The sequence below is a fragment of the Chrysemys picta genome, chromosome 17, assembly GCF_011386835.1.
Source record: "Chrysemys picta bellii isolate R12L10 chromosome 17, ASM1138683v2, whole genome shotgun sequence".
Lineage (NCBI taxonomy): Eukaryota > Metazoa > Chordata > Testudines > Emydidae > Chrysemys > Chrysemys picta.
The window spans coordinates 3,113,677-3,131,537 of record NC_088807.1 but is presented as its reverse complement, the minus strand read 5'-3'; the positions used below and the strand labels follow the sequence as shown (position 1 = coordinate 3,131,537).

The 17,861-nt window shown below is 46.9% G+C and overlaps 1 protein-coding gene across 5 annotated transcripts in view; it reads right to left on the bottom strand.

Moving 5' to 3' along the window:
* Positions 1-653: 653 nt before the first annotated feature.
* Positions 654-17,861, bottom strand: part of LOC101945460 (calpain-12) — a 43,979-nt gene continuing 26,771 nt past the window's right edge. For all 5 annotated transcript variants that reach the window (XM_065570845.1, XM_065570843.1, XM_065570844.1 and 2 more), the window contains 13 exons: positions 16,566-16,726; positions 15,532-15,701; positions 12,595-12,606; positions 11,088-11,296; positions 9,186-9,228; positions 8,299-8,361; positions 6,818-6,875; positions 5,710-5,774; positions 4,884-4,952; positions 4,115-4,193; positions 2,693-2,809; positions 1,849-1,907; positions 654-1,613 (listed from right to left, as the gene is read on the bottom strand). In XM_065570845.1, the coding sequence (XP_065426917.1) occupies positions 1,587-1,613; positions 1,849-1,907; positions 2,693-2,809; positions 4,115-4,193; positions 4,884-4,952; positions 5,710-5,774; positions 6,818-6,875; positions 8,299-8,361; positions 9,186-9,228; positions 11,088-11,296; positions 12,595-12,606; positions 15,532-15,701; positions 16,566-16,726 (1,132 nt within the window). In that variant the 3' untranslated portion in view covers positions 654-1,586. The remainder of the gene's footprint in view (positions 1,614-1,848; positions 1,908-2,692; positions 2,810-4,114; positions 4,194-4,883; positions 4,953-5,709; positions 5,775-6,817; positions 6,876-8,298; positions 8,362-9,185; positions 9,229-11,087; positions 11,297-12,594; positions 12,607-15,531; positions 15,702-16,565; positions 16,727-17,861) is intronic.

Below are 17,861 nucleotides of genomic sequence, written 5' to 3'. Positions count from 1 at the left end.
GCAGCCCAAACTTTCAAACTAAAGTTCAGCTTTGCCCCAGGAATCCACTTTTCAAAAGCAACTAAGTGACACCGGAGCCCACGACTAGATTCAAAGATTTGTCAAGACAGGAGCTGGTAGTGTGTCCATTGTAATCTCAACCCCGGGATCACAATGTGAACTTGTCGCAGGACATGGTCTGCCACAGGACCAGCGCAAAGCGGAGAGCCGCTGTGATAAAAGCTCATGATTACTATGATTCTTAGTACAGCAAGTGTGAGTGCAAACTAGAGCAGTGCAATGCTCAAAACAAGCTATTTTCACGAATAATCGGTGCGGACTAAACGTCCAGGGGAGCTCCTCCGGCGCCGTCCCTGATCTTCGCTCTGATTCCGTGCCGTAGGGCTGGACTGGTGTGTGCTCTGTGCGTCAGGCCTCGTTCCTGTAGCCTGATTTAGGGTGTACTGATAATATTCATTTGGATAATATGGGAATTTAATTCATTAATGTAATTAATACTATCAATAATTATTATCATCCATATGAATTAGTGTGGGGTTTAAGCTCGCCAGTCTGTTTGATCAGAAGATAAAAGTTCTTGTCCTGAATCAGGCTCCACAGAATTGACAAAGGACCCTCGGGGGTATGACAAGAAGCTCACACAGAGACAGATATAGCCTGAAAGACTTTTTTAATTAAAATCAATAATAGTAAGTAAGCGGTAAAATACCCAGAGTTACAAAGTTACAATTGCGTTACTGCTATTCAAAAGATACATCTGATAATATAGTAGTATATGCAACAAAGCTTTGGTTAATATACTCACACCCTTCCTTGCTAACCTGGTGGTAAGAGACACAGGACCAGCCTTGCGGTTCAGGTTTCTCAAGTGAGGGATGCAGTGCTTAGAAAATGCTAAACGCTATCAAAGCTGACTAGGGTTTACTTGACTAACTTAAACTTAAATCAAAACCTAATAAACAAACTAAGAATAAAACTTAGGGAAACCGACCTTAGCCTAGTTCCCTTGAAACTTAAAGTGGAGGAAGGACGTGAGAATAGAGATGGAGTAAAGTAAGAACTTGAGTACTCTACTGAGGTGGAGTACCTCTTTTATAGGGCAAATGCCCGAAATCCTTCCTCTTATGCCCAAATTTCATTCCTCACCCACAGAAATGTTAGGGTACACGTACCCCGTAGGCTAGTATGTATGTGCGTATTGATGACAGGTACGTATGCACATCAGTCTCTTGTGGTGTACTTGTTAAGTCTGTGGGTACCACACTGAAAACCCCCCTATGCCATTCTCCATTTCTATTGGTCTAAATAAAAGGTAATGGGCACAGGGGTGGGTACTCAGCTATTTAGATAACAAGCTATAGGTCAACTTTGCTTTCTGAGTAAAAGTTCTTAATATAGATAGGCTCACTTTGCTTTAGCTTAACGTACAGGATATGGCCTGTAGGTCTCTTGCATTACAGCCAAACTTACTTTAATATAAATCTATAAACCTATTACAATAAACTAGAAAAGATAGATAGATAGATATGCAAGCAAGCAGAATAGTCCTTTAGGCTACACTCTGGGGACGATGCGGCTTCCTCCCATTAAGTGGCAGTGATGAGTTCCAGCCACTGAAAAGCAAAGAGTTAACCAGGTCAGTGGGTGGCCAGTGCTTTGTCCCAGTGTAACTCCACTGCCTGCGGCGGGGTCGCTCCCTGCTCGCAGCGTAACTGAGAGCAGCAGAGTCCGACCCGCTGCGGTGGAAACCACAGCCCGCCGTGGTGGAGGGCAGCTATAAGTTATAGCCGTGTCCAAAGTTACGACTCAGCTCAGAGCTCTACGGGGAGAATGAACCCTGTTGCTCACCTCCTTATGGGCCATGGTGACGATCCCTGTGCCATCTCGGTCACGGGTCTTGCACTGCCCTGTTGGAACAGAACAAAGTGACGTGTCCATTTCACCTTTAACATCCCCACCCCGTCCGCACCAGGTGCTCCGAGCTTGGTGCGAGGCGAGCGGTTGTAGTTACACCCCAAGGCTGTGTTATTTCATCCACCAAAGGGTGGCTGCTTTGGCCCCATGTCCAGCTTCCACAGCCAAGTCCTGCCTCTGAGTTTCAGCCTCAGAAACCCCATCCACTCTGACAAGCCATTTCTCCCCCTGCATAGCCTCTGCTGTGCCCTGTGGCTGGCCTAGGGTGACCAGAGGTCCCGTTGTTAAAGGGACAGTCCCATTTTGGGGGATTTTTTCTTATCTAGGCACCTATTACCCCCCACCCCCAGTCCCGTTTTTTCACACTTGCTGTCTGGTCGCCCTGGGCTGGGCCGTCAAGCAGGGGCAGCAGAGAGGCTGGCAGGGCAAGCACAGCCGGAGCTGTTTGTGGCTCCGTTTGCTGTGTATAGGGACACGCAGCTGCCAGAAGGCCAGGGCTGCTTGGATTAAAACTGCCCTCTTATTGAGAGCACACTCCCCAGGGGCTCTTTCATCGTATCTGACCTGCCAGCGGAAGAGAGATCTAGCGTAATTCCCACACCGGATCCAGCTGGACACACCTGGCCCACTTTTAACTCCTCTAAACAAGGCAGCAGCTACACCCTGGAGGGATAAAGCACCATCCCTCCTGACAGGCTGCTGCGGCCTGTGGTAAAACAGGCAACCTAGAGCTTTGCCTCTGGCTCCGGGGGCAGAACTGCACGTAGCCATCTCTTACTGAAAATCCAGGTCAGGTGCGCCAGGCAGGACAGGAAGCTGTTGAGGTCAATGCACAGCCCACGGTTGCGGTATTGGTTGGTGATGATCTCGCAGAACTGATTGTTCAAGTGGAACCCTGGGAAGAAGGAAAAAGCCACAACTGACTCACCTTCCTCCGATCCCGCAGCGTTTGGGTTTCCAGCTGGAGCCTGGTTCAGCTACCACTGGATCTGAGTTTTGCATTTGGATCCAAACTTAAAGTTCTGGGGCTGTTCAGGTCCAGTGTGATGAACTGAGTCCAGCTCGGCTTTCAACCACTAACCACTACAGTAGGAAGAGGGCCTGAAACATGAGCCCATGTATCAGAGGCCTGGTCTGAGGCCTGGTCTAAAGTAGTCAAAACCTTGCTGATATAAAGCAAGGTTAAGTTGTGAGCAAGAGGCAGGCCCTGCTCACCGAATTTGGCAAGCAGGGGGCTGATATTGTAAAAACACATATTCCTAAGAGGTGCTAGGCACTCACACAAGCACATTCCAGATGGTACCAGAACACCCCGATAAACACGCTCCCCAAAGAGAACAGGAACATGCTGACCCATCTTACGGAGAAGGCCAGGGTGACAGCATGATAAGTAGCAATGTTTTGATGGAACCTACAGGAACAAGGCTATGTGGGGGCCCTAAGACATCAGAAGAGGGCACCCTGATACCTCAAGGGTGATCTGTAACTTGTTTGTATCAGTGTAAGTGAGGTTTTTTACCCACGAAAGCTTAAGCCCAAATAAATCTGTTAGTCTTTAAGATGCCACCAGACTCCTTGTTGTTTTTGTGGCTACAGACTAACATGGCTACCCCCTGATACTATTCAGAGGGAGGGTCTTTGTCTGGCCTAGAGGATAGTGGAAAGTCCTGCCGCTAACCGAGCCGGTCCATTGTCACGGGCATACACGTGTTTGTGTCCCTGTAACCATGAGCCGGGGCAGTAGCACTGTGCTTCGTCGGCAATAAACCTGGCCAGGCGCCTTCGCTACTAAACCAAGGCTTGTCGGCTTATTGGGCAGTTCGATCGGAGCCTGCTGCACGGGCTGTCTGGCCAGAGCCGGTGGAACATGCAGAGAGAACACGCACGCAGCCAACATCTGACGACAACCACGTTCCCTCCCTAGGCTGCGGAGAGCAAGGGGCGGGGAGGAGACTCCCGGGTTCTGTCCCTGGCTCTGACTCACTGAGTGAGCATTGGTTAGTTCTCAGACGTTAATGGCTGGATTCTCTGGCAGCTCAGACTAGATGACTATGATGGTCCCTTCTAGCCTTAACACCTATGAATCCACCCGCAGCCGGAGAACGTGGTGCTATTTATTCTGTCCCAGGTGGACAAAAAATGTGTTCTTGCTCCATTCCCACTTTAATTCTCCTACCTCCATGTACTCCCCACCTCTTACCTGCAGTGGCCAGGGCCAGGCGCATTTCGTAGGCATCCATGGTCCCGGACTTGTCTCCGTCATGCTCGGTAAAGATGGCCTGTAGCAGGAGCAGAAAACCAGAATCTGATCACATGCACCAGGGATGACAATGGCACCCTCCAGCCTCAGGTGCCAGAAGCAATTTGCATGAGAGAGGGGTTGTTTGCTAAGACACAGTGTTATGGAATCATGGAAACATAGGACTGGAAGGGACTGCGATACGTATCCCTCCGTTCTTATCCCTCCAGTCTTTTGAGATGGGTGAGGTCCTTTAATTCCCCCCCTGGACAGCAACCAGCAGAAGGGAGGTGAATTTATTGTTTCCCCTGACAATGGCTGTTCTCGCAGTATGAGCTGTGCTGTTCGGCTGCCGAGCCAAATCTCCAGGGTGCCGGGGCCCACGAATTTGCTTTGGTCTCATCTCTAAGGGGACGGCTACGGCGTGATAAAAGACTTGCGGCACGGCCATGGCTGGCCTGGGTCAGCTGACTTGGGCATGCGGGACTCAGGCTGCGGGACTGTAAAATGGGCTCACAAGTAGGGAGGGTCTCAGAGCCCAGGCTCCAGCCCGAGCCCGGGCTCTGCGAGTCAGTGCTGCAGGTTTTCTATCGCAGTGTGGACGTACCGTCTCTGTATGGCCCTGCCTTCACTTTGCTGTCAGCATTGGGTACCGCCACTCCAGCTGCCGGACCCAACCCGCGGCTTCCAGCCCCTATGCTCTGTTGATTCCTCCCTGCTCCACACTCACCTTCCATTCCCTCAGCCTCTCCCAGAGCGTCTTGAACTCCTCCAGGGACAACCGGCCGTTCTTGCTGTACTGATTCTCAGCATGAAGGGAAAGCAAAGCCCATTGTGTGTGGAGGACGCCTGGCTGCTGCCAGGGCTTGCCCCTCAGCCATAAGTATGTTCTCCTGTCCCCACCACCTCTCCTTCCCACCCCTGGTGCAACAGAGCACACTGCCTCCTGAGCAGGGGACGAACAAGGCTCCCACCAGCAGCGTGTCTCTCTATCAGATAGCCGGAGCCGGGATTCCCTGGGGTTTCAGCAGCCCAGCGCCAATGACACCGCACTTCTAGGTGTGGTACGGAGCAGAAGGGCCCATGTGCTCTGAGGTTCCAATTTGCCAAATTTGCTTAAATGTGGTTAAGCCAGATCAGCATGGACAGGGCCTTAGCTGAGTTTACACCGTGAAAACTGTGCTTGGGCCTCACCTCCAAGTTCTTAGATCCAAACTCCTGCAAATCTCAGCGATTTTGGGAATGGAGGTTTTGGTCTGGGCCCGTCTCTGCTATCTTCTAGACACGGTCCTAGCAGGCCTCCAGACAAACCACAGAACCCAATCTAGCTGGACTCTAGTTCAAATCGGATTCCTAAACTTGGTTTGAAGCCCAGAGTAGACTTGGTCTAAAGTCAGCCTTGGCAGGCAATTAGCAGGGAAAACCAAATACAGATCCTCAGCATGGCTTCATGCTGTCCAGGCCAGCCCCAAAACTTCATCGTGATGTTGCCTAATATCTATCTCCAGCCATGTGTGGTTTTAATATCTGGGCAATATTATTTTTCCAAAGGATACATCAAAGAGACGGATCATTTGCCAACAGGTCTCCGGCTGGAATCTCTCTGGTTTTGAATCAGCTTCTGCAACACAAATACATGTTTTATTTTCAAGTATATGTTTAGGCTTCTCATTGTGCCTTATTAGTTTAGAAGCACTAGGGACTAATAAATTGTATTTGTCATTGTCAGTGAGGAAAATTAGCATTCCCATTCTGCTGAACTCAGTTAACCCTGGGTTTCAGTGGAGCTTGGGAAGAGATTTGGGATCGTTGGGGCTACAGGAATAGAAACCACTATTGTTACTTCAATAGCAGATCTACATATAGGAGTAGAGATAGGTGCGGGGCATACAATGGTATCTATGTGTCATGCATTGTTTCTTGTTCTGGACGCTTTGCAAATTCTTTAAAATACCTCCTCCACCCCATCCCACCTTCTTTCCTGGGTGTTTTGTCAAGGGCAGTATCTCCTGACAGCTCTGTGTAAGCTCAGAAACGTGTCTCTCTCACCAACAGAAGTTGGTGCAATAAAAGATACTACCTCACCCACCTCGTCTCTTTAAATATCCTGGGACTGACATGGCGACAGCCACACTGCCTCCTGTCAGCTCTTCTGACCTTCCTTCTTGATCAGCCTAGATGTTCACAGTGGTCCCTTCTGCCCTTGAGATGTACGCAACTAGAAACCCTTTAAAAACCATTCCCTTCCTCTTCCCACACAGAAAATACCCAAGTCATCGCACTTGCAGGTATTGACAGAGATTTAGCCCAGTCCTGTGGAGGTCAGTGGAAATTATCTCCGCTTAAGGATGGTCCGATCGGGCTTTTCCAGCCGAATTCACCACTCCGCAGTGTCTGTAACACGCTCCCATTTGGAAGTGGCAGCATTTTATACTAACGGGGCACTCGCTTGACATGGGTGTGATTGATTGTATGAGGCCCCAGCACATCGAGCCCTTAGTCCATAACCTATAATGGAATCACCTCAGCATCAGGGATCTTCCAATCTCCTTGCTCCCATGAGTAACAAGAGCAAAAGGCCATCTCAGCTTAGCCAGGCTGGCCGGGGCGAAGTCAATAGAACAGGATTCAGGCCCTGTTGCCCTCGAGCGTCTCAACACTCACCTCTTGCCAAGGTCACAGCCAGTATCTTTTTGAGCTCGACAACACCGATTTCCTGGTCCTGCAAACGTACCCCACAAGGGAATGAGTGGGGTTATCATGATCACATGGCCCCCAGCTTCCCGAAGGGAACGTTTGAAAATGTTGCAAGTTGTAAATATTTCCTGAAGTGTCAATCATTTAAAGAGGTGCACTGGTTAACGCGCTAGGTCCCACTTCATCCTGTGGGGATATCAGAGACTGACTGCATCCCCTAAGCTGGGAATTCCCTGGCCAGAGGGTGTCCCCACCAGGCTCCTCTCCCCCCCTGCCTGTAGCCCCCGGTGCAGGAAGTGGTGGAGGGTGTGGGGAAGGGCATGGCCGCGTTCAGCTGCCAGATCATGAGCCTTTGGGAACTGTGGCTAATGGATGCAGGTTAGAGCATTCCTTGGCTGCTGTCACCTGCCCCTAGGGGCGGCAGAGAAGGTGGGAACTGTAACCAGCTATGTGTCCCCCCTATTCTGTGCCCAGCTTCTGCTCCGCGCAGTCGACAGTCTGGCTGCACATTCGCCCAAGGGCCTTTCTTAAAACTTCCTCACTGCAGGGGAAATTCACCTATGGGGTCAGGGTCATAGAATCATAGAAGATTAGGGTTGGTCCAACTCCCTGCTCAAAGCAGGACCAACCCCAACTAAATCATCCCAGCCAGGGCTTTGTCAAGCCGGGCCTTAAAAACCTCTAAGGAAGGAGATTCCACCACCTCCCTAGGGAACCCATTCCAGTGCTTCACCACCCTCCTAGGGAAATAGTGTTTCCTAATATCCAACCTAGACCTCCCCCACTGCAACTTGAGACCATTGCTCCTTGTTCTGTCATCTGCCACCACGGAGAACAGCCGAGCTCCATCCTCTTTGGAACCCCCCTTCAGGTAGTGGAAGGCCAGAAGGGCCACCACAAGGCCCTCCTCATCTCTTAAGACCTGCATGGGGAAGAGTGGTGAGATCTGCCTGCAGAATGGCCCCATAGGGCTGCCTGCACCCCGCCCCCCATGCACCATGGGAATACTCCCTGCACTGGCCCTTTCAGGCCAACAAGGAAGGCCACAGTGGGGCGGGGCTCTGGGAGCCACGTTTACACAGACCCAGTGGCCACAGTAGCCCCCATGACCAGTGCAGAAGGGCTGTAGATGCTATTCCAGCCCATATTTCAATACCAGTTCAAAGGGGCATGCTGCTGGCAACCCCTAGCAGCAATGGGTCAGTTTCCCAGACTGAAGACCAGGACTAAGACGAACAATCTGTACCCCGACGGCCGACGCTTTTCAGAGGTACGGGAGAGAGTCCTGTTTAATTCTGTAGCAGCCATTAAGTCCTGTCCCATTATGGAAACAGTAAACCTGATCTTTGTAAGGAAGCCCAGCCTTGATCTGAAGGGCTGAGTGGAGAAAGGGACGCCAAGAACAATCTCATTCAAGACATTTCTGAAATGGATTCTTTTCCACTTACCTGTCCTGCAAACTGCAGAAAGATGTTCTCCACTTCCTCCCCAATTTCCACACTGGTGCCCATCTGAGGGAGAAGGAGGGGAAGGGCAAAGGTTATTCCCCAAAATGTTTCCACCTGCATTAAACTTCTTCCTCCGCCCCTCCATATAGGTAGCAGGATGGGCCTAGCCCTGAATGCTACATCAGCTCATCTGGGAAAACAATCCAAGGCTTTTGTTGACCTTTAGCTAGTGACAGCGCTAAAAAGTCACCGTTTTGCCTGCCTTTTTCTTGTCTTTTAAATAAATATTCATTTGGACTTTTGGTGAGGTGCAGAAAGGCAAATACTTAGAAAAACTGCCAGGGAAATCTCAGGGTCAGGAAAAAAATCATAATGACAAGAATTGTTTAAAAAAACAAAATACAAATTTTAAAACAACCCTAAGTGCAGACATTGAAACGATCAGAACCGGATAGGTTGCTTCTGGCATTTCGTAGTGACCGAATGGTTGGAATTTAAAACTAGACAAATTCAAATTGGAAATTTTAACGGTGAGGGTGATTAAGCGCTGGAACAGCTCACCCCGTGTTGTGGTGGATTCGTCAACTTTTGAAAACTTTAAATCAAAATTGGAAGCCTTTCTAAACATATGCTCTGGCTCAGCCGCAAGAGATGAGGCTGGATGCAGAAATCACTGAGTGAAATTTTTGGGCCCGTGTTAGAGGATGATCATAATTGTTCCTTCTGGCCTTAGAATCTATGAATCTGTCCAGAGAGCTATGCAGAGAATGCACCTTTTCATCACATGAATGATTAACCCATTTCTCCCCCCGCACTGAGCGTTGCTTCCTTCAGAAAGAGAAGGGAACAGATGCTCTTTCATTATAAATTTTCCGCAAAACTGTTACCCCAAGAGTTTTCAGATCTGCGCAGATTTCATCGTCAATTTCACTGGAAAACAAAAGAAAATTGCAGTGTCACTTAGGAAACTGGTCTCTTCTTGGGCATTTTGTCCCCCTTTTCCTTCCCCTTAACTGTCCCCCTCCTACTTATTTTTTATTTCATGTATATATACAAAAACAAACGATTCATATGTCCATTACAGATATTTGCCTGTATTAGCTACAAAACTCCTGATTCTGGTGCAGTTCTCAGGCTCTGCAGCAGAGGGTACAGTTACAAAGGACGATTTCCATCCTCAGTCTTATAGTCTCTATCTTATAAGAACCTCTATTGGCTCACTGAGCAGAGACAGCAACAGTGAAGCGGCAGGTGTTAAAATAACTAACTGTAGAAGAGAAGGGAATTGCAAAGAGAAAGGCCCAACGGTCACAAAATTGCGGGGTGGAGATTAAGTTGTCACTTTTAACTCAACAATCTAAAAATGCCTTTTCGCTTGCATTTCTTCCTCCCTTCCTCCCCACCAACGACCTGCCCACAGTGATCCATGCATTTGCCCCCTCCAGGCTGGGTCACTGTAAGTTACTGTATTTGAAGCTGAATGTGTGGACAACGGTGCAGAATGCAACTACCTGCTCAGGCCACAATGAGCACGTATGGCCTACACTCCAGTCCCTCCACAGGCAATTTATGGATCAAGCCCAAGCTATATCAAAGACTGAATTTCAATCTATGACCCACCATGACGGCTACGCTCCTCTGGGACAATACAGATCATAAAGCCCGACAAAGCACTCGGGGAAAAAGCAGTCTGAGTCAAGGGGACCCAGCTATGGAGACAACTCCCATAGGAGATCAGGTGAATCCAGAGACTGAGCGTCTTTAGGAAACCCTGCAAAACCCTCCTCTTTGAAAAGCTTCACCACACTGACACCCCTTTCTACCTTCATACCCCACTGATATCTCCTTCTACTTTCAACAACCCCAACCAAGCCCCTCAAATCCTCACCCTGAACCAAATTAACCTCACCCCCGCCCGCCACAAACCCTACCTCAAGCAGAGTGTCTCCCCCAAAAAGAGAGAAGTGCCAAAGACGCAATGAAATACACTAGGGACTTTGCTACTGATTTTACATGGAAGTTGCCCAAATATCATAGTGATGGTTGGCAAGATAAAATGGAAAGATAGATGTTCAGCCCAGAATTTCACCCACATATTTTAAGGTCAGCAAAAACTATTATGATAATTCAGTCTGATCTTCTGCATGGCACGGTCCAGCAAAAACATGCCAAATAAATCCAATTAATAAAATGTAAATACGATGAGAATTGGAATAAGCCCTAACCTACCCATTTCCAGAGCAAGATGCAAGACCCATCTTTTCTGAAAAGGCTTCCCTGAATAACAAAGACCGAAGAACAACTGATATGGCTTGCTATGAACAGAGGATGTGACAAGAGAAGAAAAGAGAAAAAGGGAAAACACACTCTCTGTTAAATAACAATGGTCAAAGAATGTTTATGGAGGAGAGGAGAAATTGGGCATAAACATTATCAATGCAATCATTAATTTGTATGTGGCATCTAGGTAGTAAAGTAATGGGCACATTAGAAATGCTTTATACAGGCAGGATTTGATCCAGGTGCCAATATAAGTGAGATGCGAGAACAGCAGAATACACCATGATTTTACTTTCTAAATTTTTGCATATTCTCTAGCAAGTCACTTAACCACAATGGGCTGCTGCCTCACAGAAAAGAATCACTTTACTTCTGCAAGGGAACATGCAAAAGCTCCTTGGCTCTTTATGACTAAAGTGTGGTAGGCATATTTTTAAAGCCTTATACAAGTGCTAGTGATTAGCTCTATCTTTTACTTTCAAATGAGCGGATGGGAAAACAGGACTCACTGGAAGGCATGCGTCTTCTCCGTGAAAACCCGAAGGATGAACTCAGATTCTTCATTCGGAGAATAGGTGCTGGGAACGATGAGGTAATCTCCAGGGGGGAGTTCGAATCGCTTTGTATTTACCTCTTCTTCCATATAGTCAGACCCGTCTACGTAGTGAAGAGAGAAAAGCCTCTTCCTCCTCTGGGACATGTGCTTCAGCTCCAGATACTGTGGAAAGAGGATCCCAGTTCAGACTCAGTGAGGTGGTTCTCCCTAACGTGCATTCCCAACCTCCAACCTAAACCCAATCTGCAGTTATCCAGACCAATTTCCAGAGTTCCCACATGAGCAGCAACCTGAATTCAGAGCCCTCCACGTTAGCTGCAATCTACAAAGGTAGTTTTTGGTCTCCTCCTTCAGTAGTTTCTGAGAAGAATAAACAAGGGATTGTCCTGCTTTTGTCCAAAAAGATTTCAGAGTAAAAGTTGAGAACTTTTTAAAATCTGAATCTACATGGGGTTTTTGAATATCTATATATAATTATAATCAAATCCACTTATTAGATCAACAGAAGCTAAAATGATTCAAAACAACAAAGAACTCTTCTTCTGAGAAAGTCTCATTTGACTTTCCAAGGGATTTGTGCTCCTAATCTAGGTGCTTTTGAAAATCTCACTCTTCATGAATCCTTCACAAGCTGACCCTGATTTCTGTAAATATCTCTAACTGGTAAGGATTCTTTGAACAGATGATACTAACAAAAGCTCAGTTGTTGGGTTTTATTAAGCCTATCAGTATATAATGCCTGCATCTGTAACTTTCACTCTATGCATCCGAAGAAGTGAGGTTTTTACTCACGAAAGCTTATGCCCAAATAAATCTGTTAGTCTCTAAGGTGCCACCAGACTCCTTGTTGTTTTTATTAAGCCTTTGGCAACTATTCACGGTGTGTGATTAGTCACCTAAATGACATCTTTTGTTTCAGCTCCCTGATTGGATGACCGAAACTCTTAAAAGGGGAGAATACCAGAAGGGAAACAGGGAATAGCACACTTTCTGCTACAACTGTATGCCTGAATCATTGCTTGTGCTAAAATTCCTGACATTTTGGGAATTCTTGAACATTTTCACAGATAAACCAATGGGCATTCAAATATTCAACAAATAATATGATGCCAGGAATGACAGTGAAGCCAACTTGCCATGTTTAATTTTGAAAATAGTTGTGAGTCCCTTTGTGTTATTCAGCCAGCTCGACTCAACAGTTAGATTAGTGTTTTAATTTCCCTTTACTCTGTTTCTCAGCTCAAGGGAGGACTTTCCCTGTGAGGTTGTAAGCTCTGAAGCTGTATCTATCCGTGCATCTCACATCCCCAAACCTAGCACATCAAAACACTTTACAACAATGAATGAAAAGCCAAACTAAATAGAGAACTTCAAAGGTGAGACGAAAGCCTGGACAGAAGGAAATCCCCAGGTGATGAAAGTCTGAGGCTTGGGTTTCCTCTGTCTCTCTCGATAGTTACCTCTGTGGGGATCTGCAAGAGAAAATATACCAGGGAGAAAAATTCAGAGCAATGCAATGAAAGATACAAGCAGCTGGTATTATATCAGCCCTCCTACCACTCTGCAGTCCCTGAGGTGACATTGCTTTTACTACACATTAGCTGTAATCAGGTGCTGCCCGCAGTGCTAACCTCCGGACAAACAGGTAGGCACCAGCCAGCATCACAAGGTAGCAGGCTGGTAAATTTCCTGCCATTACCCCTGTATTGAGCCCAATAACTTCTGTTTGACTAAAGCATCTCTTCCAGAAAGGCATCTATTCTGGATCTGAAGACTTCAACAGATGGAGATTCCACCATGTCCCTTGGTAGTTTGTTCCAGTAGTTAATCACTCTCACTCTATGACTTATTTCTAAATGGAATTTGTCTGGTCAGGGCCGGCTCTAGGTTTTTTGCCGCCCCAAGCACACAAAAAAAACAACCCACCCGGAATGCCGCCCCTAGAATTGTGCCGCCCCAAGCACGTGCTTGGTTTGCTGGTGCCTAGAGCCAGTCCTGTGTCTGGCTTTACCTTCCAGCCATTGGTTTTAGTTCTACTTTTCACTGCTAGTTTAAAAAGCCATTTAGCCCCCAGGTAGGTACTTATACACTGTGATCAAGTCACCTCTTGATCTTGTTTTTGATAAATTGAAGAGACTGAGCTCCTTAAATCTCTCCTTGTAATATTGGAAGAAATGCATCAAACAAGTGTGATCACAGGCAACTCATAAAGATAATCATAGAAATGTCGGGCTGGAAGGGACCTTGAGAAGTAAGTCATCAAGTCCATCTCCCTGCACTGTGGCAGGACCAAGTAAACGTAGACCAGCCCTGACAAGTGTCTGTCCAACTTGTTTTTAAAAGCTTCCAGTGATGGGGACTCCACATCATCCCCTGGAAGCCTTTTCCAGAGCTTAACGCCCCTCAGCATTTCCTACTCTCTAATCTTGCTGCAGATGAAGCCCATTACTTCTTGTCCTACCTTCAGTAGACATGGAAAACAATTGATCACAGTCCTCTTTATAACAGCCCTCAACATATTGGAAGACTGTTATCCGGTCCCCACTCAGACTTCCTTTCTCAAGGTTAAACCTGCCCAGTGTGTTTTTTAACCTTTCCTCCTAGGGCAGGTTTTTCTAAACATTTGATCATTTTTGTTGCTCTCCTATGGACTCTCTCCAATTTGTTCACAACCTTCCTGAATGGTGGTGCCCAGAACTGGACACGTCCCTCCAGCTGGGGCCTCACCAGGGCCAAGTAGGGTGGGATTTCTGTATCTTATATACAACACTCTGTTAATACCCCCCAAAATCATATTAGCCTTTTTTGCAGCATCGCATTGAATCACAGAATCATAGACTTTAAGGTCAGAAGGGACCATTATGATCATCTAGTCTGACCTCCTGCACAACGCAGGCCACAGAATCTCACCCACCCACTCCTGTATCAAACCTGTGTCTGAGACATTGAAGTCCTCAAATCATGATTTAAAGACTTCAAGGTGCAGAGAATCTTCCAGCAAGTGACCCGTGCCCCTCGCTGCAGAGGAAGGCGAAAACCCCCCAGGGCTTCTGCCAATCTGCCCTGGAGGAAAATTCCTTCCCGACCCTCATATTCAGTTTGTGATCCACTCTAACCTCCAGACCCTTTTCAGCAGTTGTGCATTTGATCCTTCCTTCCTCAGTGAAGTACTTTGCACTTGTCTTTATTGAATTTCATCTTGTTGAATTTATACCAATTCTCCAATTTGTCACGCTCATATTGAATTGAAGAGCTTGCAACCCCTCCCAGCTTGGTGTCATGTGAAAATTTTATAAGCACAGTGGTGCTGGAAGCCTGGAACTAGGGGTGATGGGGTTGCTGCCCCACCCCTGGCTTGAAGGAGTAATAACAAACACCAAATACACAGTTTCCATCATTTCCCCACTATAAAAATTTTTCCAGCACCCTTGTATACGCACACTCTCCACTCAATTATCTAAGTCATGAATGAAAATACTGACTAGTCCTGTACCCAAGACTGACCCCTGCAGGCCCCGTTAGATACATCCTCCCAGTTTGACAGCAAGCCATTGATAATTCCTCTTTGAGTACAGTCTGTCAACCAGGTGTGCACCCACCTGATAGTAATTTTATCTAGACCCACACTTCCCTAGTTTCCTTATGAGTATGTCATGTGCCAAAAGCCTCACTAAAATCAAGATCTATCACAGCTACTGCTTCCCCCCATCCACTAGGTAAGTAATCCTGTCAAAGAAGGAAATTAGCTTGGGTTGGCATGATTTGTTCTTGACAAATCCATGCTGGCCATTCCTAGTAACCTTATTATCTTCTAGGTGCTTTCAAATTAATTGTTTAATAATTTGCTCCTGTATCTGTAGAGGTATTAAAGTTAGGCGGACTGGTTTATCATTCCCCAAATCCTCCGTGTTCCCCTTTTAAAGATAGGTGCTTTGTTTGCCCTTCTCCAGTCTTCTGGGACCTCTCCTGTCCCCCAGGATCCAGGAGTTCTCCAAGATAATTGCTAATGGCTCTGAGATTGCTTCAGCCAGTTCCTTGGGTGCCCTCGGACCAATTTCATCAGGCCCTGCTCACTTGAATATGTCTAATTTATCTAAATAATTTTTAACCTATTCTTTCCCTAGTTTGGCTTGTGTTCCTTCCCCTTGTTGTCAACATTAATTGTGTTGAGTGTCTGGTCACCATTAACCATTTTAGTGATGACTGAAGCAAAACAGGCATTAAACCCCTCAGCCTTCTTGATGTCACCAGTTATTAGCTCTCCTTCCCCATGAAGTAGAGGACCTCCACTTGCCTTCCTCTTTCTCTTGTTCATTCAAGGAATGAAATTTGTTGAATAAATTATTTGTTTCGAATTATTCACCCAGCTCTCACAGATAACAAAGCTTGTCCCCTACCTTGTAGATCTGAAAACCAATAGGCAAGTGTATTTTCCCTCCTCTGCGTCGGTCCTTCTGTATCAGGGAGACAAGCAAGGTGCATTTGGGGTCTGGGTGCTGCTCCTTCAGGTCATATTCATCTGCTTCCCGCAGCCTAACATGGAACTGGGGGTTTTTAAACGTATTTTCTACAACCAGGATGGGGGGGAGGGGTTGGTGGAGTAAACAGAAAAACAAATGGATGTTGGTATTACCCTCAATTTGCAGGGGGAAGAAATAAAGCCGCTGGCTGAGGCTGCGTGAAAGAGAGAATTTCAGCTCCTGTCTCTTTTAGATATGGCTGAGGTCTTTGCTCAGGGCAGCTTTTGACAGGCCTTTACAGAGGTGTGGGCTGGGGAGCTGCTGGAGGCAGACAACAACCTGTATAGATTTCCCATGCCTGAGTCCTGTTAGTGCATCTCGGTCCTGACCTGCAGTACCTGCCCTCCTCTCCCGCCCCACCTGTCTAATGATGCCCCTCACTCCCGACCTGCAGCCCCTGCTAGCCCAGCCCTGGGCTCCCCACACACAGAGAACTCTGCTGATGCCCCTCAATCCTGACTTGTAGCTCCCCCTTCTGCAACTGCTGCAGTCCTACCTCCACTCCCAGCTCCACCAAGGCTCTCTGTTCCAATTCACACCTTTGCTTATACTGAAAAACCTATCCTGTGCAGGCAAAACCTAAGCAAACCAGCAGGTGAACCCAGGTGTGGAAACTATGAAGCCTCTGGGCTAATGACTCGGTATTGCCAACTCCAAGTGGTCAAAAAATCACATCAGCCTCCCCAAAAACATGAGATTGGCCTAAAAACCATGAGATTGGCATGAAGTAATACATTTGTATATTCACCTTATGGGTTTTGAGCCTTCAGGGAGTCACATTTTCCCGGTTTTCTCAATGACCATGAGGGCTAGAAACTTACATTTGATTAATGAAAGCAAAGATTCTCATGTCCTCCCATGACTTCCAGACCCCTTGACTTTTTTTTTTTTTGAAAGGCAAAGCATTGTACCTCTCTTTTTGTCATAGCCACCAGCATTATAACCACTGATCCAGCGTCCATGGAAGGCAGTAACTTTCCAACTTGCTGTTTTGTCACTGAACAGTGAATCCGGAGACAGGCTGCAGATTTGCAGGTCATCAAAATACTTCACAAAATCATTTATTTCCATCCTTCATCATTGAAATAAAGAGAGAAATGGGGGTTGCAGAAAAAACTGAATTTGTATTCCTTACAGAGTCATCACATTGTTCCAGTGGGGAGGGGGAAAGAGGGATGTGAGAGAGGACAGAGAAATAATTCATAGAGGTCTAGAGAGGTGGGAAACGTTGATCCTTTAAGACTCTTCACAATTTAGCTTTACCCTCCTATGCGAGCAGGAGAAACTCCCAGTCAAAATGCAGACAACTGACACCTTATCTTTGAAACACCTCCTGACATCTCAGCTTTGCTGAGATGCCCAGGGAACATTATTAACCCACAATGCTAGACAAGTGGCCAACTGAGAATTGCAAAAACATGCTCATTTTACCTCATCTGTCGGCTTCATTCACCTGTTGCGTCTCGTCATGAACCAAGATTACAATCTTTGTACTACATGGTCGCACAATTCCGAGCACAATGACTGGAGCCTCTAGGTACTACCATCATGCAAATAAGTAACAAATAACCTACTATTTGTCAGCAATAGGGTGAACAGACAGCAAGTGTGAAAAATCAGGACAGGAGGTGGGGGGTAATAGGAGCCTATATAAGAAAAAGACCCAAAAATCAGGACTGTCCCTATAAAATCAGGACATCTGGTCACCCTAGTCAGCAAATTGAGAGAATCATAGAATACCAGGGTTGGAAGGGACCTCAGGAGGTCATCTAGTCCAACCTCCTGCTTAAAGCAGGACCAATCCCCAGACAGATTTCTGACACAAAACCCTAAATGGCCCCCCTCAAGGATTGAACTCACAATCCTGGGTTTAGCAGGCCACTGCATAAACTACTGAGCTATCCCTCCCCCACAATTATCTCAGATAGCTATATGTGTATTAGGCTTAGCTGACCCCAGAGCTAGAACTGTCCTATTGCTGTTTCCACAGTCAGCAGTCTGTGCCTGAAGGCACGAGTGAGGTAACAGACCCTAACAAGTATCAGAGGGGGAGCCGTGTTAGTCTGAATCTGTAAAAAGCAACAGAGGGTCCTGTGGCACCTTTGAGACTAACAGAAGTATTGGGAGCATAAGCTTTCATGGGCAAGTACTTGCATCTGAAGAAGTGAGGTTCTTACCCACGAAAGCTTATGCTCCCAATACTTCTG